Here is a 27,318-nt window from a genome sequence, read left to right as displayed (position 1 = left end):
GCTGTGAAGAGACACTATGACCACAGAAAGTCTTGAAAGGAAAACATTTAATTGTGGCTGGCTTACAGTTCAGAGGTTTAGTCTATTATTGTCATGGTGGGAAGCAGGCAGATATGGTGCTGGAGAAGAGGCCGAGAGTTCGACATTCTTATCCACAGGCAGCAAAAGAAGACTGTACCACACTGAGAGTAATTTGAGAATATAAGGTATCAAAGCTCACCTCCTCAGTGACACACTTCCTCCAACTAAGTCACTCCCACTCCAAAGAGGCCACACTGCAGTGCTACTCCCTATGGGCCAAGCTCTCAAACATGTGATTCTGAGGAGGCCATTCCTATTCAAACCGCCGCAGTTCCTAAGATAGATTTGCAGGTATTTGTCTACTTCTGTTCCTAAGGTCACCATGGGTACAGTGAGCCAGGCCCTCCTCCATCTAGTAGTAATCAAGAAATCGCCCTACAGACATGCGCAGAAGTGAATCTGATTAGAGACAATTAATGTCTCAATTAAGGTTGCATCTCTCTAGATTATCTCTAGTTTTTATCAAGTTGATAAAAACCCCACCATCACACCCTATGTTCATTATAACCACAAAGACCACGCTTTCCCAGATTGAAGAGCAGCTGCTTCCATGTGGCCTTCACTGGAGACAGAGTGGTAAGAAATAGGTACAGGTACATTAAATCCAGGAACCGCGTCTCTCCATCATGAAAGGCACTTGGCTGAAGCTATGCAGGCGGATGTACCATGATACCGAAATCCACCCACCCTTGGGACATTTGCTTTGAGTCCATTCATTTAAAATGTCTCTGATCAGCTGAAGACCAAAGATGTCCAAATGTGGGCGCTACATTATCTTAGACTCCTGATTCCTACCAACCTTTCTTGAGGCTGTTTGTGAGACGTGTTACCTCCCCTACTATTTGCCCCGGGCTCCCCTGCAGGAAAGGAAGAGGTCCAGGTTAACACTGCCCTCATTCCTCAGCCGTGGCTGCACTGGCCCTCATTCCTCAGCTGTGGCTGCACTGGCCCTCATTCCTCAGCCGTGGCTGCACTGGCCCTCATTCCTCAGCCGTGGCTGCACTGGCCCTCATTCCTCAGCCGTGGCTGCACTGGCCCTCATTCCTCAGCCGTGGCTGCACTGGCCCTCATTCCTCAGCCGTGGCTGCACTGGCCCTCATTCCTCAGCCGTGGCTGCACTGGCCCTCATTCCTCAGCCGTGGCTGCACTGGCCCTCATTCCTCAGCCGTGGCTGCACTGGCCCTCATTCCTCAGCCGTGGCTGCACTGGCCCTCATTCCTCAGCCGTGGCTGCACTGGCCCTCTCCAGTGCAATGACGGTGGCGTGTCAACTCTCACCTGTGTCCTCTGGCCTGGAGTCACGCAGCACATTTGTCTTAGGTCAGAGACTGATGAGATCTTTTCCTGAAGGGTCAGATAGGAAACATTGTGGATTTGGTAAACTGTACACGCTCGCTCAGCTCTGCTCAGCAAGGCCCTTGGAATCTTCGTGTACCCCAGACTGTCCATAAACAAGTGTGTGTTGCTATGTTAAGTGAACTTGGTCTGTGGATCCTAAAATACTATCTTCACACCCTTTCCCCAGGTCACAAAATACTGTTCTTTCCACTCCCTGGACTCTGCAGTTGTGTAAATGTAAAATGTAAAGACCAGTCTTAGCTCAAGAACAGCATAAATACGGGCAGTGGATGGTAGTCTGGTTCTGCATTGTGTCTACTTCTGTTTCAGGCAGTCTCTGGTTACAGCAGCATGCTTTCTAGATTCCGCTGCATTGACTCCTGTCTGTGATGCTATTAAAACGCCTTCTCCCATAGCATTGCTGTGTCAATCAACACCTGCACACAGGCAGAGCTCTTAGTTCCCAGCACCTATCACTGTGGTTTCCGAGAGACTGCTCCGTGGAGGGTTTCCCACCAATAGAGAGGCATGTGCTGCCCTCTTGTGGCAGATAGAGAAATCAGTCCCAGAGAAGCCTGAAGACTTGCAGGTTTCCAAAGACCCTTGGGGTCTCGACTTGGGGATTTCAAAACAGGCCAAGTCTCCAACACACCTTCCAAAGTCTTTGCCCTGTACTAAGGGAAGGATGTACCTAGCGGACAAACTCTCAGAGGCCCTGGCAAGCTGCTTCCAGAAGCCTCTACACTTTTTCCTCTCCCACCTCCAGCACCTCCAGTCTGAACCTTTACAAATTTCTCTGACGTAAAACAGAGACGTGTTGGGAAGGATTTGAGAAGCCTGGGAGGGCTACTAACTTAGAACTAAGGAACCCTTATTATCAAAGAGCCCATATCTGCTCCAGAATGTCATGAAAGCCCACTGCTGTTGGGGACAGAGGCCAGCTTGACTTAACTTTTTTCCTTCAGATTCCCAAGATGTGGCAGGCCACAGTGAAAATTTTCTGTATGTGTGTGTTAGAGAGAGTGTGTGTGTGTGTATTCAGTACTTCAAAAGCAAGGCACTTAATATCTTTTCTCTCTCCCTTCCCCTCAGCATCTGCTTATACCCTGGACCCTGTATAGAAGCCTGGCTTTTCTCAGAGGCTGTGCCCAGCCCCTATTCAGTCAGCCTCCTCCTAACTTCCAGGGCCTGGTAAAAAGGCAGAGGAGGCAACAAACAAAAGCAAAGATAGCAGTAATATAAGCACAGTGGCCCTGCGGCTTTCTCCATGCCAGGCAGGGCTGTGGCTGGCAGAGTTATGGCTGGAGGCTCCATGTCCATTCTGCTGGGAATATTCCCTGATTCATCTAGAGATCAAGACTTGTTAGCAATTCAGACCCCAGTCTGAGAGAAGCCCCGAGCAAAGGCTTCAGGGAACCGCTGTCACGTTGCTGTTATCTTTGGGTTCCTGGGTGGCCAGACCTTCCATAGAAAGCAATCAAAGTTCCTTTTCCAAAATGCCTTCGCCACAAAAGGGGCCCTCTAGACTGCCTGTCCCTGGATTTCCTTCCTGCTACTTGCCAGCTCCGGGTATTTTGTTGGTTGGTTGGTTGGGTTGAAGTTGTGCTTTGATTAGCATTCTTGCAAGGAAAAACAAACAAGCCAAGCGCTGTAGACCCACCTCCAAGATCGGGCAGTCCTTTCTTCTATGGAGACTACAAGCTCTGGTGGCTGTGACTTCCTGTGCCACCCTCCAGGAGCTGCCCAGGGGATCCCTCCAGAGGGTCTTTGGCTTAGATCCTTATTGAGGAGGTTTCTGTGATTTGAATTTTAACAAAGTTTGTTCCGGAAACCCACGAATCCTTGGGTAGTAGTGAGGAAGGTGGTTAAGGCGGTTGGTGGTGGTGTGAGGGTGTTGAATGGGAGGAGGGGGAGCAGTGGCGGGTCCTGCGTGGGTGGGCTCATTCATTAGTGAGAGTTAGCTGTGTGGGCTCCGGACTACAGTAGGGTGGAGACCACCAACACCATTCATGGGGAGGAATTTCCCACTGTCTGACCAGAATGAGTTCTGCTGGCCTAGTCTGGCCTCAGATCAAGACCTAAGGCCTCGGGAATAAAGGAGCATTAGATGAGTGACTTACACAAAACTTAAATGCTCCTTTCCCTGTGGCCGTGTCCTGTGTGACAGATCTCGCTTCATCCTGTGTGACGGATCTCACTTCATCTTGTGTGATGGACCTCTTAGATCTGTGCAGTCTACAAATAAGTTTCTGAATCTCTCTCTCTCTCTCTCTCTCTCTCTCTCTCTCTCTCTCTCTCTCTTTCTCTCTCTCTCTCCACACACACACACACAATTTTTTTGTCTGTGTTCTGATGGTTTTATGTGCCAGCAAAGGCCTCGCATGCCTTCTTAACTAATCATATCGATTAGATCTAATTTAAACTGAAGCAAAGCTAAGCTTCCGCTCAGCTTCCATCCATGACGACACGACCCAGCTTGACTGCCCAGCGCAATGGTTCTGGACCACAGCACTGCCACATGGGTGTGAGTGTCAACATTCCCTGGGTGCACATCGTTTGGAAAAGCAGAGTTGATTTTTATGGTGTCTGTGTCCACGTGCCCTTATCCACGATCAGGACACAGTGTTCTAGAAAGATTCTCCTACATTTCCCTTGAGTCGCCATGGAAAGGGGCTCTGGGAAGTTAGCATGAGGAATGAGCTTCCCCCTTTTTTGGAAAATCTGTGACTGAAAACAACAAGATGTGAAATCCTGGTGGACTGTCAAGACTGTCAGCGAAAACCTAAACATCCCAGCTTGGAGTCTGCCTTACTTGTTGGACTTCCTTTGGACCACCAGCCCCCAAATAATGAATGAAATGGAGACTTATTATTAATTATGAAAGCTTGGCCTTGGTTTAAGCTTGTTCCCAACTAGCTCCTAAAACTTAAATTAGCCCATTTCTACTAATCTTTGTTTTGACACGTGGCTCTTTACCTCTCTCCCATTCTCTATATCTGACTCCCTCCATATCTGGCTGGCGAATCCTGCCTCTCTTCTTCCCAGAGTGCCTTTCTCTGCCCAGAAGTCCCGCCTATCCCCTCCTGCCTAGCTATTGGCCATTCAACTCTTTATTAAACCAATCGGGTGCCTTAGGCAGGTGAGGCAAGACACAGACACATCTTCACACAGTGTAAACAAAGGTCCTGAAACATCAGCTGAGACACCCTCACTGCCAATTTTGTTTCTTCCTTGTATAGATTGAATAGGTGGCACTCAAGGACACTGCTCAGACAACTAGGGTAGGGAAACTGGGACATCTTAGAAAGTCTCTGTATTATTTTGAAGCCTCATTAATAAAAACTCAGGGACAGATATTGGGATTATACCTGAAGATCCAAAAAGCAAAACAGGCAGCCACTGGATCTTACCTCAACTTCAGTCCAAAAATGGCGATCCTGCCTCCAGGAATCTCAGAATAAGACTATCTGTGAACTGTCTTCTCCTGTCTTATAAAACCTCTGTAGGACTGGGATTAAAGGCGTGCACCACTGGGATTAAAGGCTTGCACTGCCTAGTTTCTATGGCAACTAGTATGGTTTATGGTCTGTAAGGCTGACCAATGGGGCTGTTTCACTCTCTGATCTTCAGGCAAGCTTTATTTATTAAAACAAAAATGAAATGCCACTACATTAGTTAATTATCTCTCTCATTGCTGTGACAATGTTTGTGTTCTGCGAGGAAGGGAGCATTTGTATTAGCTGACAATCTAACAGAGCAGCCTATCACAGCAGCTGTGTTGGGCGTGCCCCCTTTGCTGGGATAAAATGCCACGCCCAAAAGCAGGTTAAAGAAGACAGTGTTTGTTCGGTTTACGGTACCAGAGGGATAGAGTTTAGGATGGTGAGGGAAGCGTGGCAGCAGGTGCAGGAACTAGAAGGATTGCATTTCATCTACACACCGGAAGCAGGGGAAAAAGAGGAAGGGAGGAGAGGCTGTACCGTCTCAAGCCTGTGTCCACTGACATACTTCCTCTAGAAATCTCTGCCTTCTGGAGGTTCCAGAACTCCCCAGATAGCTCCATCTGGGGCACCTACAAACCAACCTAATACCAACCAACACAGCAGGGGAAGCATGGCAGCAGGAAGCTGTGGCAGCTGGTCACATTGCACGTGCCGCCAGCAAGTAGGGAGAGATGAGCCAAGCGTGTGTACAGCTCACTTTCTCATTTGTATTCAGTCTGTTAGCTCAGCCCTTAGTCTGGCACCACCTCCAGAGTGAGTCTCAAACATAAAGTGTCAAGTTCCTCTCTGCCTTGAGTGAGCAAATCCTCAGGGGCTGAAAAGCAGCTTTAAAAAAAAAAAAAAAACTTCTTATAATTTTCAAAATTATAATTCCTTTCTTCTCTTTCCTCCCTTCAAGCCCTCCCATATATCTTTGCTCTTTTTAAAATCCATGGGCTCTTCTTCCAGTCATTGCTTATAAGTATCTATGCATATGGATGCACACCTATCTCTAAATATAACCTGTTCATTCTGTGTACCCGTTTGCCTGTCACACCAATTGCTGTGCTTCCCTGGGGAGAACTATTTCTCCTGCTGTCAGCATCCCCGAGTTGCCTGTAGTTCTCTGAGTGGAGTTGAGGCCTCTTGGGCTTTTCCCCTCCCCACATTAGCACGTCATTGCAGCTGACCCTGTTCAGTTCACACTCAGCCAGTCACCCCGAAAAGTGGCTTTGAATGACCCCGTACCACGTCTTCAACTGAGGACAGTGCATTTTCCTTAATGACAAACAAAATGGTTTTGAATCTCTGGGCAGTAACTGCACGTGAGTTCTCTTTAGTAAAATTGTTTATCCCATGCTGCTCTGCTGTCTTCAGTGGTCAGCCTTGTTCCTGACTGTGGTAAACCTATGGGCTTCTTTTCAACTAACACAGAGGGGTGGCAGATGTATTTCCAGCATTGGCTGCTGCTTTATCGCCTGTTGCCGGAGTCCGGTTCCAGATGAGGGCAGGGTCTGAAGATGGGTGGATGCAAGGGTGGCGACAGAGGAGGAATCAAAGACGGACATCTCTTAGTTTCATTTTAGGAGAGATGGACAGAGAGGAAGCACATCCTCTGTGGTTCCAACCAGGGATGTAGGGAGGTGGGGAGGGAGGGAGGGAGGGACGGAGGGACGGAGGGACAGAGGGACGGAGGGAGGGAGCCAGGCTGTCGTGGTTGGGAGAGTCTTGCAGCCTGACTGACTGGCAGCCAGAGTACTTTATTTATACAGAATTTAGTAAGTAGGAATATATTCATGTTGTTACAGAGCATAGATGATATCACTTTTGGTTTTGGACATGTGTTTCACTTCCTTCTGCTCATCTTCTAGTCATCATTAATAAACCAGGACAGAACATTTATCACTATTATCATTTTCTATCATTTTCCCTCCAGTCTTGACATCATTGATTCATTGATAAACAGAGTTGTCACTGTTACTCATTAACCCCATAAGCCAAGTTTCAAGAATCTAGAGGCATATTGACAGCCTGTTCTCAGGCTGGTAGCCCTGGTTGCTTCAAGGACACTAGACCAAAACAAAATCTTCAAGCCAGCCCGGGCATACTGCCATGTCCCAAACATTATTAACTCTCAATGGTCAGAGTGCCCAGGAAAAGTCCCCAGGCCAAAGCTGCTGCAGTTGTTATCAAATTCTGGCATTATACAATGTTTATATTTTATATTTTTATAGAATCTGTCTACATGTCTAGTCCTGGCATTCGGTTTTTCCTTGGTCACATGAAACCACATTGGTTCTGCATGAGCTGACATTTCTCAGAAAGGGAGATCTTGACATCTCATTCTTTTATCATATTTCCCCTCCATTCTTTGCTCATCAGTATGAGTCTCTGTGTAGGACAGAGGTAATTTCAGCGAATCTAACTTTGTGGCTGTATATGCTATGCAATTGCCTGAGTGTAGAGTGGGAAGAGGCTTGCAATCTGAACTGTGGCCTGCTCCTCTAGCCCAACAATTCTTGCTAACCTTTTTAAGTTTTCTTTGTTTTGATTATCTTGTTCCTGTGTAAGTACAGGGACAGATGTTTCAAGAATATCTCAGAGCCTCATAAAGAGACCTCTGGCTTCTTTTCGTGAGTCAAACCTCTAAGGCATAAGGAAGACATTCCATAGATAAGGTTTTCTTTCTAAAGCACAGGGAATAGCATGCTCATGACTGTCCTGGGGAAGCTCAGAAGCAGCATTCCTGGGAGAAGGCATAAATGATTCATAAGAGAATTTCCATCAATCCAATATCCCCAAATTGTGCAACTATTTAAAGCCCCCCAAGTAAGCGTTAGGCGGAGATGCAAACCAAAGGTTGCACAGTGGCCATCACATGGCTCAGCTCTGCCGGGTCTTTGCCAAGCAGCTGTGCCGGCTTTAATGACCTCTGCCATTCCCATTGGATATGGCTGCGCCAACCTATAGCACAGCCATCTTTTGTGTTTCAGAGTCTGACATTCAGGTCCTGACTAGGAACCTGACAGTGGTGGCAGCACATGATAGAGGCAGTTCTCCTCACTGCATCCAGGAAGCAAAGAGTGAGGAACAAAGCAGAGAGGGCTCCCACACACAACATGCCCTTCCGGGACATGATCGGAGAGACCTATTTCTGCCTGAAGTTTTTACAACTTCCCCAAAGCACCCTAGACAGATACTAAGTTTTCAGCAATGAGCCTTTGGGTGGACAGTCTATTTCCAAATCACGACTGAGGAGCTTAGGGGGTGCACTGCCTAGGAGGTTAGTAAGATAGCTTTGATGAGATCTCTGCACTTTCCCAAGTCTGAGTTATTGTGGGTGAGTCGACTCATACCTTAGTGTCTGGTCTCTGCTTTGGCTATGCAATTTCTATTATAATAGTGCTGCTGTTAAGAGGCCCTCGCCAGAATGCAAAACCAATAGGGATGCCCACTAAAGACTCTTCTTTATAAGGTTAGCAGCATCAGGTATTTTATTACAGTAACAGAAGGAGATATTGAGGCAGTGGGCCCGAAGTAAGGCTCATGGTTCCTCAGCAATCATAGTGTTGCCACTCGTCCTGGCGGTTCTCTGCAGACCAGGGCGTGTCTCACTCATGATCACCTCCAGAGGCCTCCTCAGCTCCTGGTCTGGGCCAGATGCTCAATCAGGTTCCAGCAGGAGCTGGGGAGATGGCTCAGTAGGTTAGAACATTTGCCAGTGCTGATTTCCTATTTCAGCACCCATGGGAAAAAGCAAGGTGTGGTTGCACATGCCTATGACCCAAGCACTAGGGAGTGGAGACAGGAGGATTCCAAGAGTTCCCTGGTCAGCTGGTCTGCCTACTCAAAGGAGTGTGAGACTCTTTCTCAAGGCAATAAAGGAGGAAGTGGTAGTGTAGGACCCCAGCATCGTCTGTGGCCTCTGCACGTGTGCAGATGGATATGCACAACTACACAGTGCATGAATGTACCCCACATGCCCCTCCACACACAGTTCATTCAGTTCCAGGTGCTGTGCAGTGTGCTAGAATAAAAATAGAACAACAAGATGCTGTGATACCTACATGTATCGATAAAAGGTATGTTTCGGTATGTGTAATAGAAACATAACTACAGGAGCTAAAACAAACATTTATTCTATTTGACTCGGCAAGACCTGTGAAGCACATTGCTATGCACCATGCCCTGTCCTAAGCGTTCTTGATATCTGCTTCTCAACAGAAGTTTGCTTTTCTCACATAACAAGACGTCAAAAGAACAGCGCGTTCCAGGCAAATGCTGTGGGGCCTAAAGAAAGAGTGGATTTGTGTCCTCAGACCTCCTGATCCTTCATCTTGGGTCTACGGCTATGTGTACACATAAGTGTGTGTGTTTGTACTCGGTATGCATGTTCTGTGGTACAAGTACGTGAGTGTGCAAGTATGTGTAACAAAGCCAGAATGTGTGATGTCTTTCCTTCTCCCCCCCATGGTATTGCCTTGAGGCAGAGTCTCTCAGAGAACAAGAAGACCACTGTTTCAGATAGAATAGCCAGCCATGGAGCTTCCAGAACCTCCTGCCTTTGCCCCACTCCCACCCCTTGCCCTATGCTGGGATAGGCTTTTTTTTTTTCACATAAGTTCTGGGGATTTGAATTCAAGTCCTAGTGAATAAGTGCTGTTATCCACTGAACCACCTCACCAGGCTTCAACATATGCCTTTTGTCTTCATTCCACAAAGATAGCCACTGTATTTCCAGACCTTAGATCTGAGTTTCTCTCATTGTTGGTGGACATATCTTTTCCAGAAGTCCAATGACCACTTTATACTTGTGTCCCCTTAGCCAGATCCACGTGAAAAGCTGGCAGTCTGAGAAGATGTGTCCTTCTGACTACACACTCTGATATCCTAAAGGGAAAAGAATATGGGTTCTGTTTTCTATTAGTAACAAAGAAGGGAAGAGAGGACTCTTTCATATAATTCACTTTCAAGTTAAGGTAATTTCCCTCCTATGGCTAAAATATCCGATCTAGCCATGCCATAAAAGATACATCATTTCCCGTGCTCTTTGGGGCTTGACAAAATATGCTGAACTTTAAGAAACAGAAGTAAAAAATCGTGTGAAGAATTTTCTGTGCACCCAGCTCAAACTTCAGAAGGCACAGCCTCAGGTTGGTTATAAGAGTCCTGGGTAGTTTTGGTCCTCAAACCAGACTGCCCAGGGGCAGGTGGGGCACCCGTGAAATGTTCTAGGGAAGGTGGGGCCAGGAGAGTGGGTTGGAAGGTATCTGGGTTCTGTGGAGATTTCTGTCAAAACCGCAGGGATGCCCCATCCTTGTGATGGGTAAGAGGGTGGCTCCCTGGGGCCAGACAGTGACTGCAGTGTTATAAAGACAGGCTAGGATGAGGACGGTGGGAGATGACTCAGTGGGTGCAGTGCTTGCTCCATAGACTTGAGTTTGCATCCCTGGTACTCATGTTTCTTTAAAAAATGCTTATAATTTTATTGCTGAGGAGGAAAATTCCTGGGGCTCGGTGGCTTGCTAGTCTTGCCAAATTTGTAAGCTCCAGGTTTGATGAGAGACACTGTCTTAAAAAAAAAGTGGAAAATACCTGACTGAGGAAGACACCTGGCACTGACATTTGACCTGCACAAGCATTGGCTTACGTGTACACACACGCAAGCTCACTCATGTGTGCGCACACGTGCGTGCATGCACACTTATGGCCAGATGAAGAGAATCTCCATTCCTGTGATCACTTGCTAGATGTAAGAAGGGCTTGAGTCTGTCCAGGATGACTTCCCAGGAAGAAAATCAGTCAGACACGACATCTGTCCAGCAGAGGGAGGGCTACACTTCTCCTTGCATCTCTGATTAGCTTTTCTGTATGTCTCCATTCTCAGACACCAGTGCCCTCCCATGTCACACACCTTATCAGATTCTGTCCCTTATAGTCAGCAACTCAGTGACAATGGCCAGCAACCCAATGAGGTACACCAGGTTGTGATCTCCACTTTGGAGATGAGAAAACCGAGGCACAGGAGGTTAAAGTAGCCCACCCCGTCTGTGCGAGGCAAACCCAGCAGCTGGCCCCACGGTCTGTGCTCTCGACTTGCGTGTGTTCCATATTTAACATTATCCATTGTTTAAGAACCGCACACAGTGCTGAGTTTTCAAACAAGAGGGGGGCTTAGAAAACAGTGACCAAATCGGTTCATAAATCAGCAAGTCCACGCGGAGTAAGTACCGTGTGCACTAATACACTCAGCAGGCTCAGCTTCATCATGGACCCAGACCTCACCATCCACAGGGGAACAGAAGGTACCAAACCCAGCATGTAGTGGACACTGAGCGAGGCAACTGGAAGAAAATGTGTAGACTACTCCCCAAATTACCCAGACTAGGCAAGGGAGGTGGCAGAGTGATTGCTTGCACATCCGAGAAGGTCTTTGTCTCAAGATGTGGTTCTTTGAGGACCAAGCAAGCATGGGGAATGGAATTCCTTAGTCCCAGTGCTTATGGTGAGAGAGAGGTGAAGCAAGACCCAGGTCTATACAGGAGTAGACAGCCGGTGTAATTAGTGTCTTTCTGACAAGCTCGCCCTTAAGTCTGAATATCCGTGTTAACCCTAATCTATACCCCCCACACTCTAAAATCACCTTTTGTGAAGTAACTTAGGAACGTCTCCTAGATTCCACCCGACTCAGTCAGCCTCGTGAACGACACTGGCGGCATCAATAGCGTCAGTCAGCATTTATGTCGTTCCTTCTATTAGCACGATGGATTTTACAGCCGTTTATGAGTTTCTGGGAAGCCTAATAGGAAACATACGCAAGCTCCTACTGAAGCGGTAGACAAGGTGGCGCGCTGTTCAAGGAAAGGCCAGAAGGGGTCGCCACCATCCCACGGCTGGTGTCAATACTGGCCACTAATCAGGAACACATCTAGTCAATCCAGTCAGGGTTGCCTCCCTCCCTCCCTCCCTCCCTCCCTCCCTCCCTCCCTCCCTCCCTCCCTCCCTCCCTCCCTCCCTCCCTCCCTCTCCCCCCCACTGATAAACACACGGAGAGCTTACATTGTACAGTTATATGGAACCCTAAATTTGAAGAAGTAAATGACATTTTTTTTTTCTTTTTGAATGTACCGTGGCTTTGAGGAGATTTTTATAAAAAAATATCTACACCTGGAACTTGTCTATATCATCAATATCATCCTTCAAAAATGTATTATATGAACAGCATGCCGAAATTGCCCTGTATTGCTCACCACAACGATGCTTTAGGCATAGCTAAAAACTACCAATTCTTTTCAATAAAATAGCATACGTGTAGTGTTTGCTATTACCCTCATAAGTGTTCGCCAATAATTAATTGATAATTAGTTGACCTGTGGAGCTAAATCAGAAAGTTCTTTTCAAAACAAAAACCGGCTCCTCTATAAAGCCCAGTGAAGCTGTTTCATGACGAATGTATTTTCCTTTAAGGAAAGTCCCTAGCGTCCTTGGAGACATATCTGAGAGAGTTCTGCTTACACTGTGACTTTGGGGGAACCCACAGTGTCCAATGTGCAACTCGCCACAGTCACAAGGTTTGGATCCTGCCTGTGGAGTAAAAAATCATTATTCTTCCACCCAAGGCGAGCATCCTTTCCAGAGGAAAGGGCACAACCCTGGCGGTAGGAACTGTAGACTCTTCCCTTAGCTGGCTACCACCGCCAGGGCGCAACAGGGGACGTGGTATAAGGGCCATGGCATCTTTCTTCCGTTTGTCTTCCTGCAGTTTCTCTTTGGGACAGTGTCTGGAAATGCAGGCCTAGGGATTGCTTCCTACAGGTGTGTGTCTGGGTCTCCCAGAGCTGGGCTGATTTGGTAACACACATCCTGCTGGCCAATTGGGTCATGCCTAGTGGTACGGGTCTGAGGGAAGATGGGGCCCAAATTCTCCAAGGGATCAGAGCAAGAAAACCGAACTCTAGCACTATGGAAAGGAGACGAGTCCAGACAAGGGTAGGTTCCACTATGAGAATGAGTGCCATTCTCTATGACCCCCGGGGTCATCCCTAATCATGCCCAGGAAGATCTAGTGTCTCAGCTTTCCTCCCACACTGAACTTCTGCCTTGAGTTGACTCCAGTTCACTCGGTGACCCCATCCTCCCATAGGCTCAGATCCAGTCACAAAGGGATCATAAGTTAGGTATTTCCTGAGGTCCTACTCTCTGCTAGTCTGTGGAAGTTGCTTCAGCAGTGGCCACTAAACAGCCATTAGTAGCAGTAGATATCAAGAGGAAGTGACTTGGGAGTGACATGTCATGGAGGGTTGGCATCTGTTGTCATGGTTCCCCTGACCCCGGCTCCCTTTCTCCATCCTCCGTGGACGCTAGTGGTATGATAACACAGCCAGAGGCCCAGAAACAAAGGAAGCAACCACACCCCTGAGTAAGCCCCTTCCCAGACTCTGGAATCCTGTGTCTGCTCTGACGCAGTGGCTCTGGGGACCTCATAAGAGTCAATTCCACTTTACCTGCTGTGTCTTCCCTATGGGCACCCAAACCCCACAGCCAACTGTTTCATATTTTACCTTTGTGTGGTCCCTTACCCTCAGATAACCTGACTCTGGGTGATTCCCTAAACCTGCACAATGAACACAAACACTTATGTGAGTATTCATGCACTAGGGACAGGAGAAAGACCACACTGGAAATCATATACCAGGGACAGGAGGGACCACACTGGAATTCATATACCAGGGACGGGGGCATCACACTGGAAATCACTAAGTTGGACTCCTGAAAATCTCCTTGCAGCATCTCCAGCTTCCTCAGAAACGCACTCAGTGCCACAGTGTCACCATGTCTGCCGCTGGCCAGGCTCCTTACCTCACAGCTTTCATGGCCATGTTCTGTTCCAGCCCCAGCCCCAAATTCCTTGAATGTCTGGCTCTGAGCAATTCAGCCTCTCCTCTTCACCTCCTTCCATGTAATACCAGGGCATGGGAAGAAAAGCTTCTTCCTCCAAAAGATGCCAGAGAGGTGACATCAGATTCTTCTTATTGGATTTTTTTTTTGTCTCCATTACCTGATCTAATTCATCAGATCTCATTTATTTTTAACTCTCAAATGCCAGCAAAGTGTGGCTGTGTTTCTATTCTGCCTCCAACAAGATGATGGCTGGGGTCTCCCTCAAATGACAGCTGTGTTCCCCTTCTTTTTTTATCTACACGAGCTCAGATGAAAAATCAGAAATTTCATCCAATTCTCCAAGTACTTCTCAGTATCCAGATGTCCAGATGTTTTTTCCTCCATGGAGGAACCCCAGTTTTCTCCATGGAATTTTCTCCACACATTTTTACTTTTCCTTACACAGCCCTGTGCCTGGGCACAGGCGGAGCCTCTGCTGGTTCTTTAGAAAGGATGTAAGGGCCTCAGGTAGGCTCTGTACTCACAGACAACTTCTAGGCCATTCTGGATGATTCTTGAAGCATCAGGATCATAATCAAACTCAACCGTTAATAGCAGAAAGCAAGGTATTGGTTGGAAGGTGGGGCACAAAGAAACGGTGCTCCCTTTCACAATGAGATGGAGACGGATGACTTGACAGTAGCATGGGATAGACCACATAGGTGGCCAGAGGCAATGGGACAGCCTTTGGCACTCTCGGTGGCCTGCAGAGTACGAAAGATTTAGATTTTGAGATCCAGTGTCTCGATTTTTAAAACCAGGTTTTGTTCCTGACTTATATATTTGGGCTAATATTTTGAAAATATGCTTTTCTTAGCATTTCTGAGTATATTCTAATTCAAGCTATACATACTTATGTCTAGAGATTAAGATATTTTAAGAAGGCTCTGTGTGTGTGTTGAGGGGGCAGAGCAGAGGTCAACCTTGGATACCTTCTTCTGTTGATAGCCACATTATTCTTGGATGCAGGGTCTCTTCCATGAACCTGGGCCTGCAGTGTCTCCTGGGTTAGCTGGTCAGTTGTCTCGGGATGCCCTCTCGTCTCCATCCTGCTGTACTGGGGTGACAGATGCGCGCTGCCAAGCCTCGGTGCACATGGTTATTGATGAGCCAAGCCCAAGGCTGGCATTTTACCCACTGAGCCATCTCCCCAGGTCCATTTTAAGTTAAGATTTCTAAGAGGGGAAAAAAGGAATTTGGTATTTAATTTCTGGAATTCAACATAGCTGCATACCTTTTTAAAGATTTTCTAAATTCTAGTTTCTCTTTTAATTTTTCACCCATCAAGAACCTTGTCCAGAAAGTTCACAAAGTGCAGACAGACCCACCATACGCCTAGCCAAAAGGGCTTGCTGCTAGGGGCTTCACAGACTATTTGATATAGAAAAACTGAAAGGAAAGCTCAGAGAAGTGGTTCCAAACCTGTGGGTTGTGACCCCTTTGAGGGGGACAAATGACCCCTTCATGGGGATTGCCTAAGGCCATCTATATATCAGATCAAATTCAGAACAGTAGCAAAATTACAGTTATGAAGTAGCAAAGAAAATTTTACGATGGGGGGTGGGGTCAGCACAACATGAGGAACTATATTAAAGGGTCGTAGCCTTAGGAAGGTTGGGATCCACTGACTTAGAGATTTGCGGGTGACAGAAAGGTGAGAGAGGCCGGGAAGTCAGCAGATTTGTGTCTAAGAGACCCCCGTAGTGCTCAGCTTTCAAATCCTCCCAGCATGGAGGGGAGGCAAGAAGCCCACATACACCCCACCCTTAGAGCTAGCATCTCCTTAGCCACACTAGAGAGAAGTCAAGACGTGTATGAGCTCCCACCCCCACCCAGTGCCATAAGGTCGGTCACAGGAGTGTCCTCCCCCACCCCAGTTCCATTGACGCAGGGAGAAGAGCAAGGGAGAGACAGTCTGTCTGAGAAACTGAGTACTTCTATGCAAAAGAGACTGAGAATCCTCTAGAGGGACTATTACATCAGACTAGGTTACAATCCAGAATAGATAATAAATTGCTAACTTTCCCACTGCCCAGCACATGAGATCCTCTAAGTAAGAATGTAAAACAAACGAAACCAAGAACATGCTATGTTCATGTATATTTTTGGAGTGGTTTGAATGCTTCAAGAAACTAGCTATGTATGTCCAGCACAAGTAAATGTGCCTTGGGTATGTCTGTGACTCAGTTTACTTAACTGTTAAGTGGGAATAAATACTAGTCCTTGGCTCTTATGTGTCTAGGCAACCATGAGCACCACATTCCGGGGTCCCTTCAGAAAACCGTGAGTGTTGCTTTCCTGTGGGAATGGTCCTTAGCGGAGCTATGAATGGGACAGAGTGTGAAGGGTGCTCAGCCTGGGGCCATCACCTAGTGGTTATGATCTTCCTTTCCATGGGCAGGCACCTACCTAGGTGGCAGACCTTTGCTAAAGGTGGGCCTTGATCCCTTTCTAAAACAAAATTTTATAATTTAAATTATGTGTATGGATGCTTTGCCTGCGTATCTGTCTGTGGACCTCACACAGTGCCTGAGGAGGCAGAAAGGGTTAATCAAACCCAGGCGGTGGTGGTGCACACCTTTAATCCCATCAGTACTTAGGAGGAAGAGGCAGGTAGATCTCTGTGAGTTCAAGGCCAGCCTGGTCTACAAGAGCTAGTTCTAGGACAGGCATCAAAAGCTACAGAGAAACATTGTCTCAAACAAACAAACAAAAAGGGTCAATCAATCTCCTGAACTGCAGTCAGAACCATTTCTTAGCCCCTGTGTAGGTAAGATTTGAATCCAGGTCCCCTGCAAGAGCAGCCAATTTATTTTTTTTAAGATTTCTTTTTATTTATGTTTACACGGATATGTCTGTGTGAGTGGATGTAATATGCATACTTCTCCAAGTACACATGACAGAGAAAAATACACAGAAGATGCTACAAAGCTCCTGACCCCAGACCTGCTTTCTATTGTCTCAAAGACCACCCTTGGCATCTGTCCCTCTCTGTGTGAATTTTGAGAGCCAGAGGTGCCGCTGGTTTCATGATCCTCAGTTCCCATACTGTGCCCAGATGTTAGCAAACCAGGGCTGAGCCATGCTTGCAGGAACTTGTTGGAGGCTGGATTAGAATCTTGGCTCCTCGTTCCTCCTCCAGCCCCCATGCCTTGGTAAGACTATATTATTTTCTTAGCTCAAATTGCCATTCCCAACTCATTATTTCTCTATGACGAGAAAACAATATTGGCTCTTATGTAATAGCAACCTCAATGAATCTGGAAGTGATCATGGAATGGGTGGATTTTTTCCCTCCTTAAAAAAAAAAGAGAGAAAAATAAATTTGAGATTGTTTGCATATGCCTGAGAATATTTATGAACTCTTCCCCTTTTTCCTCATTGCATATTTTACCCGGCACATTTGTGTGTAGTGTGGAATAAATCTTTATGGGAAGCAGAAGCAGAGCAATTAAAAGACTGGGTATCCATCAAGTTCATGGGACATTAGTCATCAAGGGTCACCGGGTGCCATAGCCTGCCTGAGGTTAGTTACCACAGCCAGTGTCTGAGGAAGCATTTCAGTGGTGAGATCCCCCCCCCATCTCTCTCTCTCTCTCTCTCTCTCTCTCTCTCTCTCTCTCTCTCTCTCTTCTCTCTCTCTCTGTCTCTCTCTCTGTCTCTCTCTCTGTCTCTCTCTCTGTCTCTCTCTCTGTCTCTCTCTCTCTCACACACACACACACACACACACATACACACGGAAGGACTTACTGTCCCCTGCCTTTCACCCTGGTCTCTTTTCCTATCCATTTTAACCAGAGTAGAAATTTCACTGTGAGTGGTTTCACGACCCAAATGCCATCAGCCGAAAGAGACCATTTAATCCTGTGGTTCAGGACTGAGCCAGCAGGCAGGAGGGAGAAGGCTGGAAGAGAATGTCTGGTACTGTCACGGGCGGCTTGTTAGCCTGGAGTGTTTCAGCATGTGGGTGTGGTGTGTCCGTTCCCCTCTGACCATCCCTCTCTACATGGTTTGTCACCAACAAGGATTCCAGGGGGTCTAGGGGGACATAGTTATGGCTGTGCATTAAATGTGCAAGGGAGGGTGCATGGCGACACATGCCTGGAATCTTAGTATTAGGGCGGCAGAGGCATGAGGAGTAAAAGTGCAAGGCCATCTTTGGCTAGCTTTGAGTATGAGCAAAAGTTCAAGCCATCTTTTCTAGTTATTGAGCTTCATGAGCAAGTCTCAAAAAACAATTTTAAAAATCTAAGTAAGTAAAGGGAGGGAAAGAAAGCTCTACTTTGGGGACTTGACCTCAGATTTGGGGCTACTCGGAATCTCGTGCTTTCTGTTGCATCTTGGAATGTTTAAGGATACACTGATTTGAAGTATGGGAGGAAGCACACAGACAGAAGGATGACTGCTTCATAGAGTCACAAGAAAACAGTGATAACCATTGACCGACCTGGCACAGTCCAGGCTCTTGTCTCAGGAACTTTCCCTGCACTGAGTTAAGTGAACCTAAAAGGGGCCATGTGTGACCTGGGGGTTTTCATTGTCACTGAGATGAGGAAGCTGTCACTCAGTGACATTGAGGAGCTAACCTCTAGCCGGAACCAGGGGCACAGGTGAGTCTTATGGTACCCAAAGCTAATACAATAAACTTAAACAGGGAAGTGAAAAAAGTCATGTCCTCCCACCCCCAGTCTTGGAAAGGGCTCTTCAGTTAAAGGGCCTTGAAGCTATAACCTCAACTGTGAGTCTATTCTAGGCAAAATCCAAATCCTAATGGGGGTGGGAAGTCACCATGGGATTCCGTCCTGCTTTTCATCTCGTGTCTCTATCATGATTACTGCAAGTCAAGTTACTGACAAGCAGTGAGCATGCTCAGAATATACATGCCCTGTGTGACATTGTAGTAATGCTATAGAGGACCCAACCATAACTGTTATTAAACTTTACCCCTTCCATTTCAAGAGCTCATTTGGCAGATAGTTGGACTCTATCCAGAGCTGCTCTCTCAAGGTCCCCAGCATTGCTTCCTGCCTCTTTGCCAATATTCACTGTTGCCAAAACTCACAGGTCTGAAAGGTCTCCAAGAGGCATTGGGAGTTAGGACTTGGAATGTCTCCTTTCCGTTTGCACATTCCTTCATATCCGTCCGCTGATACAAATTTGATCAAAATTTAACAACTATACCGTGTGTCATGGTCAATGTCAACTTGCCACAACCTAGAGTTGCCTGGAAAGAGAGTTTCAATTGAGGATTTATTTGGATCAGGTAGAGCAAGAATTACACTGATTGGGGCTGGAGAGATGGCTCAGAGGTTAAGAGCACTGGCTGTTCTTCCAGAGGTCCTGAGTTCAATTCCCAGCAACCACATGGTGGCTCACAACCATCTATAATGAGATCTGGCGCCCTCCTCTGGCATGCGGACATATATGGAGGCAGAATGTTGTATACATAATAAATAAATAAATCTTTTAAAAAAAAAAAAAAGAATTACACTGATTGCTCATGGATACGAAGAAAGCCTATTGTGGGTGGCACCATTCCCTAGGTGGGAGGTGGGGGTGAGCCAGATAAGAGAACAAGCAAGCAAGAAGGCAGCCCGGATATTTGCTTCACGCTGCTAACTTAACTATGGATGTCATGTGACCAACGGGTCTCAGGCTCCTACCTCTGACTTCCTTACAAAGATGATCTGCAACTCAGTAATGTGTGCCAAATAAACCCTTTCTTCCCTAATACTGCTTTGTAACAGGGTGTTTTAGCAGAACAACAAAACTGAAACTAGAATATTGTGCTATTTTTTTTCCTTTCCTGCTGGGATTGGGTTTTTGCCCCACTCTATCACTGAAAGGATTTGAGTAAGCAAACAAATCCAGCATGAAATGCAATCGCTTTGGGGAGAAAAGCATAAGGATTGTCCAGTAACCCACCCTCTGCCTTAGCCCTTGAATAGTCTGGTAATCCCATCACAGTCTAGACAATCACTGAGGGGAATTCAAGCATTTTTCCCCAGCTCTTCTCACTCTATTTTCTCAAACCAAAAACACAAAGCAGATGATGAAGCCGAGTTCAAATGCCACACCAGGGAGAAGGAAGTATTGAGAAACTAACGGCCTGCCTCTAGCTGGTTTCCAAACATTCCAGGAAGTGTTCAGCAGCATTGTCTCAGACAAAAGGCCTCCTATGAAAAGACAAAAGTGGGTTGTTTGGGAGTGGCTAATTACTAGAAGGCACATCTGGGAAGCCATGACAAGGAGGACAGACCTCGCAGTTTCTCCTCTGGATGGCAATGTCCCCCTTGGATCTGAGGCCATGTGGGTCAGTGGGAACTCCTGGGATCTCAGGAGCATGCTGTCAAAACAGGGGGTGGGGAAAGTTGAGAAGGGGGGCTGATGTCATAGGTACAGTGGTTAATGACCATTCAGCGACCCTGCATATTCAGGTGCAAAGTTTCCATGTCATTTTTCCATGATGCAAAGGTCCTATGCTCCTATGTATCTAAACGGGTTAGTCCATGGCAGGTGACAGTCTCTATGCAGTGGAATCGAATGCACATTACTAATGGCCATCCCTGTCTGTTGCATTGGTCTTCCCAAATAGGACGGCTCTCTTTCCTATGTCCTGGTCCCTGAAGGACCCCTCCCCATTTCCAGTCAAAGTTATTGCTTCCAGAAAGCTGGTCCTATCTTAGGACTACTTCTGTGTCATTTTTAATTTCATAACCAGCCCTTTCTTCAAAATTATTGTGTGTATTGTGAATCATTGACAAAAAAATAAATAAAACAAGAAAATAGAAGTTACCTAATGTTGTACCTGCTGGAGATAAGCTCCGAATACTTTGACATACGCTTTAACTACTGAAATTCTTTATTTAATCGGAGACATGTCTTAAAGTGAAAGGAATTTAATCAAATTAAAAGGAATATCTGATGTTTTAATAAAATTAAAGAAATAACTATTGTTTTTTGTTTGGCTAGTTTCTCAGATTTATTTTATTTGTGTGTGTGTGCACACGTGTGTGTGCGCACATGCATGTGTACTCTGAAGCCCCTGTGACTATATTTAGTAAGAGAGCTGACCCTTCTTTTCTTCTTCCATGGCAGCCCTTGAGAGGGGCTTGACAAGGGCACTAAAGAAGCTGGATGACTATCTGAACACGCCTCTGCCAGAGGAGATTGATACCAACATCCGTGGGGACGAGAAAGGGTCCCAGCGCAAGTTCCTAGACGGGGATGAGCTGACCCTGGCCGACTGCAATCTGCTCCCCAAGCTGCATGTTGTCAAGGTAAGAGGGGTCTGTGCCTGGTATTGCCTTCCTCTCAGGCCCAGCCAAGTGGGGGGATGAGTCAAGGGTAGTAGCTCCTGGCAGCCCAGAAAACTCTAGGCTCTGAAATCAGATTTATTAGGGACCCAGATCAACCTTCACAGCTTGCTGGGTGAACAGCCTCTCTGGGATTGAATTTCCTTAAATTAAAAAAAAAAATGTATACATCTGGGTGTTTTACCCACATGTGTGTATTACACTGTGTGTGTCTAGTTCCCATGGAAATCAGAAGTGGCTATCAGATACTCTGAAACTGGAGTTACGGATGGTTGTGAGCTGTCGAGTGTATGCTAGGAATTGAACTTGGGTCCTCTGGAAGAGTAACCAGTGCTCTTAGCCACTGAACCATCTCTCCAACACTTGAGCTTTCATACTCATTTATAAAATAGTCATCGGTTATTTATCTCCAGGGTTATTGTGGGACTTAGGTATGAAACTGCTTATTTTACTATAGGGGCTCAATATGTAAGTGCAATGCTACTGTACACACAGTTGCATCACAGCCTTGTCTTGAAGTTATCTCCGCTTCATCTTGGAGTTATCCCCACCATGCTTTCCCACCTGCATTAGATGGTCCTCATGGGTCTTCATGCATCGCTGTGCACAGACTCCAGAAGCTCCCTCTGGTACCCACCTGCCATTGTCCCTCCCTATTGGCTGAAGCCATAGAAACTACAAAGGAGTGGCGTCGAGAATGCCTGCTTGTTTTCAGTGTGCCTGCTGCCCATCTGCACCACCTGCTCAGTCATTCCCTATAAAAAGTCACAGACTGAGCGCTTTTAAGAGGAAACTTAGGAGTTATCTCAAACGACCTCCAAACTCACACTGATCTACTTCCTGCTGTGTCTGTGGCAGCCTTGTGTGCAATGTGGAGGGATGTTTCTGGTAAGGAGACCCCGTTTTCCAGCTGCACACAGCTCTGAGTACTAAAGCATCCTTTCCTATATGGAGCTCAACCACGTGCTCCAGAGCAATGTGGGACAGCTCCGTTGTTGGTGGAAGTTTCTGTCCCATAAGCCACCTCCCAAGTGACCACACAGAGACTTATTATTAATTATGAATGCTCAGGCAATAGCTTAGGCTTGTTAGTAACTAGTTCTTACAATTTAAATTAACCCATATTTATTAATTCATGGGCTGCCACGTGACTCATGCCTTGTTACCTTATTTTTAAATGTCCTGTTCCTCTGTATATGCCTGGTGACTCCGCCCTCCTTCTTCCCAATATTCTCTCAGTCTGACTCTCTCACCTAACCTATTTCAGCCTAGCTATTGGCCAGTTGGTTTTTTTTTTATTAAACTAATAAGAAGAAATATCTTCATGGTGTACAAAAGGATTATTTCACAGCCCTCTGTTCTCCTTTATCTCATTGGAAGTCAGCATTTGGATCCTACTAAGGTCTCCAAACAGACACACCTCTCTCCTCTCCTCTCCTCTTTTCTCCCCTCCTCTCCCCTCCCCTCCCCTCCCCCCCCCCTCTCGTGCATACACATCAAGTATATGCACTGTAAGCCCATGGAGGCCATACGTTAACATTGGGAGTCTTCCTCAATCCCTGTCCACCTTATTCTTTTATCACTGAACTCAGAGCTCACCAATTTGGTTAGACTAGCTGGCTAGTGAGCTCTAGGGACCCTCCTGTCTCTGTCTCCCAGCACTGGGAGTCCACATGTGTACCACCACACCTATTCTTGTGTATGGGTTACATTAGGAATCTACCCTCAGGTTCCCATGCTTGCAAAACAAGAACTTTACTGACTCCGTCATCTCTTCAACCCACCCTGACCCTCATCCATTTTGATGCTCACCATCTAGACGACTCCAGAGCAACAGGCAGTAGGGTCTTATGCCCAAATAACCCCCTGCTTTTGCTATGTCTTACCATCTCATTCTGACCACAGACCCTTTTCCAAGTGTGGTGACCCTTTAATAAATACTAATTTATGGCAATATGATCAGCTCCTATGTTGTTTAGGGTAGTCATATTATTTCTGTCCCTCACTGAGGAGAAGGCTCACCTACTCTCCATCAGCAGGCTATAGCTATTACCTTCAGCTGAAGCATTGAGCTAGACACACAGACTCTCCTCCAGTTAGAGAGCACTCCAGCCTGTGGTAAAGTCACTCAGATGGCCATCCATGTGTGAGTGTCCTACGGTCCTGGGTTAGCACGAAAACTGGAGAGGGAATTACACGCTTCCAGGGCAGGCCAATACAACACTTTAATATGAAGACATTTTCGGCTCAGGGCCAAGCTAAAGATCTCTTGCAGGACCAGCCAAGTATGGTACTTTGAAGTTATTAAGTATTGCACACCCCACCCACCAAAGTGTGCTTTCTTCTCCTTTCCCGGAATAAGCAGAACCATTAGGTATGTGTGATGCCCACTCAGTCACACGGTGTCATGGTGATAGAATGGAAAGATCAGAAGATCCAAGTCTAATTCATCATCTGCCACCAACTAGCAGGGCAGACTAGGGCAAGTCATTTGATCTTTTAGGATTTCATTTTTCTCATGCCTAAAAGAAGAGGCGTGGATCAAATTCCCTTGCTTCCTTTTCCTTCCTTCCTTCTCTCCTCTCCTCTCCAACATGTACAGGCAACTCACTTAGGCATCCTTTGTCAAAGTAAGCAAACACACAGGCTTCTATGCCATCCTCTGAATGCGTCAACTCCATCCATCCCTAAATGACCAAGTTAATCCCCTGTCCTTGGAGACAGTTCAGTGGGTTTCTAGCTCTGGGAAGCCGGGGATCAGATGGAGGATGGCCTAGGAGGGAACAAAGGCTGGGCCTGGGCTCCTGTCTCCTTGGATTTCTGCTGATCCAGCTTATCAGATCCAGGGACCTGGCAAAGCTCTCCAGTGCAGAGAGCATGAAGGGGAGCCAAGGCAGTTTGGCCTCAGACGCCAAAATCTAATCTGGGCGGTGGGAGCTAACTGTTTTCATATGAGACAGCAAATTCGCAGCATGAGCGAGGAAGTTTCTCTGGACCTCAGAGTTCTGTGTATCCTCATTCTTGCTTGCCTTCTGAACACATCGATCCCCATCCCAGGATGCTGAGGGGCTGTGACCCACACTCACCTTGAGCTTGATCTAAACTTCCATGGGTGGGCTTTTCCTGGCCCAGCACAGTGACTGTTCTCAGTGGGACAACTTGGAAGGGAAATAGACATATATATATATATATTCTGTAATTGCATGTCTGTTATTTCCAAACTAATGAAGATAGCCCAGGATATGCATTCTAGTTTGCTTTTCTATTGCTCTGATAAAACAACGACCAAGAGCAGTTTGGAGGTTTACATTTGGCTTACACTTTCACATCACAGTCATCATAAAGGGAAGTTAGACCCGCAACCCAGAAGCAAGAACTGAAGCAGAAACAAGGAGGAACGTTGCTTACTGGCTTGCTCCCCTTGGCTTACTTGACCAACTTATGTCCTGGCCCACCTGCCTAGGGATGGCACCACCCACAGTGGGCTGGGCTCTCTTACATCAATCAATAATCAAGAAAATGGCCACACAGACATATCCACCGTGCGACCTGATGAAGTTCCTTCTCCCAGATGCCTTGAGTTTGTGTACAGTTGACAAAACCAACCAGTACAGCTCTTCCTGAGCACTGGCCTTGAAACCTAGCACCACAAAAACAAATAAACAAATGGATAAATAAATAAAACTCCAAATTAAAATGCTAGTACTAACCAAGTATGGCTTCATTAATCAGTGCAAAATATCTCCGAACCCCATTGCTTTGAGCTCAGCTGGCACAGAATCTATAAATAAACGATCCAGGTTGTTCTCTAATTTGAGATCCTCCTGCCTCAGTCTTGTGAGAGTATTTGGATTCTAAGTTCATGCCTTTGGACCAAACCATACACACCAGCTCTTAGTAGATTCATTTGCTGTACTTTGAGCCATTTTTATCCCACTTGGCTAATTCCAGCTAGTTCCCTTGGTCAGAAAATCATCACAGTCTAGATTTGCTCCAAGCTGAGACAATCTCTTCTCAAAGGTCAAACCGGAAGGCCCTCCTCTTGTAGTGACCAGAGGGAGTTCCAGGACAACTGGTGGTTATTGTTTATTGGCCACACTCAAGCAGGACAGAACATTGTAGGTAGCTTCTTCAGGGTTCACCCCCAGGAGAGAATGATTTCCTATCAAGAAGTGCTGCCTCTTGAATACTGGGAAGCACAGATGTGCCTGGAGGTTTCCATGCTCAGTGGCAGCTACTTTCTCAGGGGATCACTTGATTTGTGGGAATATGTCAATGGGGAGCCCTGAAGATGTGGGTCCTGCAGAGATACCACCTGGACTTTGGAGGTGAGAGGGATGGTTGGCTGTGTCAGGAGCCAGTCTCTGCTGCTGAGTCCCTGTCATGTCCTGCTCCTTCTGAGCTGGCACAGGGGTGTGGGAGTAAATAAGAAACAGGACTCATGGCTGCCACAGAGAACAGTAGAGCCATCGGGAGGGGAGCACCTCCTACCCTGGCTTCCAGCCTTGCTGCGGGTTTAGTAACTTTTTTTCAGGGCTTGTAGACTTACCTGATGAGGCACAAGTAGGCTGGTCACAACCCCAATATTACCACAACAATAATAATAACAACAAAGCAAATTGGGGGACAAATTTGGAAGTGAGCATAGGTTTTGAGGAATGGACAGATTCTATGGAGAAAGGGAGGAAGTCACAAATGACTTTCTACACAGGAGCACGGGGCCACATGGGGCCATCTACAAAGCCTAAGACCTGAGACTAGAGTAGCTGAGGTTCATCAGCCCTTTCCCAAGGGGAAGAGGCAGATGGAGGATGCAATCAGTTTGAAGGTACCTTCACGACTACTGGGGGAGGATGGACATAAAGACAGGGAACTCCTGTGAATGAGACTGGGAAGCTACCGGGCAGGTGTGCATAGGGGCCAGTTTCCCTTTCCAACACAGACAATGAAATGCTAAGGTGCTATAACAGGCACTTCTCTTCTGTCTGAACTGGCACAGAGAAGCAGGTCAAAAGCAGAGGGACTTTGAACCCGAGGCAGTTTCTTGGGTCTCTCAGGATGTCAGAGAATCAGGGTATCATTGTCTGAACGTCATCAGTAAGAGGTCACAGATTAACTTGCACTCTGGGCCGAGGATCTGAGTTGTCCTGTTTCCTCATTAGTTGCATAGGGCTTAATGGAGAGGAGAGATATGGGGCGAGCAGGAACTGTAACAAGTGATCCTGATTGCTCAGTGGACAGGCCCCGCACTGGCAGTCCCTGCAACCTGCAATGATTCTCACCCTTCCTAATGCTCAATGGACAGGCACCATGATGATAGTCCCTACAACCCACAGTGATGCTCACCCTTCCTAGTTCTCAGTGGACAGGCACTGTACTGGCAGTCCCTACAACCCACAGTGATGCCCACCCTTCCTCATGCCATAGCCCTTTCATACAGTTCCTCATGTTGTGGCAACCCCCAACCATGAAATTATTTTCATTGCTACTTCATAACTGCAACCGTCACGAATTGTAACGTAAATATCAGTGTTTCAGATGGTCTGAGGGAACCCCTGTGAAAGGGTCCTTTGACCCACAAAAGGGTCGCAATCCACTGGTTGAGAATCACTGCAACATGTCATGAGTCTTTCAATCTCTTCTGGCTTCAGTTTGCTCATGGCTAAAGAATGTTTTCATGTTTAAAATGAAAGGTTTTGGAACACTAGGGATGTGACTTAATGGGGGTGGTTTGCCTAACATACATTATGCCTTGCCTTCAATCCTCTGCTATACACACACACACACACACGCACGTACACACACGCACACCACAGAATGGTTTCATCACATATAACTCAATGTACCTTGTCTGATGTTGGGATAACGGAAGATACCAATGATTAAATTCAGCTGTGCACCGAAACTTATTAAATGACCGTGCCTCTCCTTTCTCATCTGGACAGTAGGTATACGGTCCTTGTAGGATGCTTCAGAGATCTGAGCAGCTCCCACCCAGTTCTGAGTAGCGTAACACAGCACCCAGATGAGAGCAGGCTTATGAGCCAGTCATTAGGATTACAGAAGGGTATAGACGCAAGAAGATTGTGGTCCCACCCTGTCCTGCTGTTGCTTACAAGCTGGAGAGGAGAAAAGGATGCCGTCATCCTTGAGACTCAGGAC

General features: G+C 46.7%; 1 protein-coding gene across 2 annotated transcripts in view; it reads left to right on the top strand.

Annotated features, from left to right (window-relative positions):
* The window catches only part of Clic5 (chloride intracellular channel 5), a 153,061-nt gene that overhangs the window by 119,063 nt on the left and 6,680 nt on the right, over window positions 1-27,318 (top strand). For both annotated transcript variants that reach the window (XM_057751472.1, XM_057751473.1), the window contains exon 5: window positions 20,939-21,120. In XM_057751472.1, the coding sequence (XP_057607455.1) occupies window positions 20,939-21,120 (182 nt within the window). The remainder of the gene's footprint in view (window positions 1-20,938; window positions 21,121-27,318) is intronic.

The sequence above is a fragment of the Chionomys nivalis genome, chromosome 19, assembly GCF_950005125.1.
Source record: "Chionomys nivalis chromosome 19, mChiNiv1.1, whole genome shotgun sequence".
Lineage (NCBI taxonomy): Eukaryota > Metazoa > Chordata > Mammalia > Rodentia > Cricetidae > Chionomys > Chionomys nivalis.
Note: the sequence above shows the minus strand (reverse complement) of the source record. Positions and strands in the feature narration are given on the sequence as shown.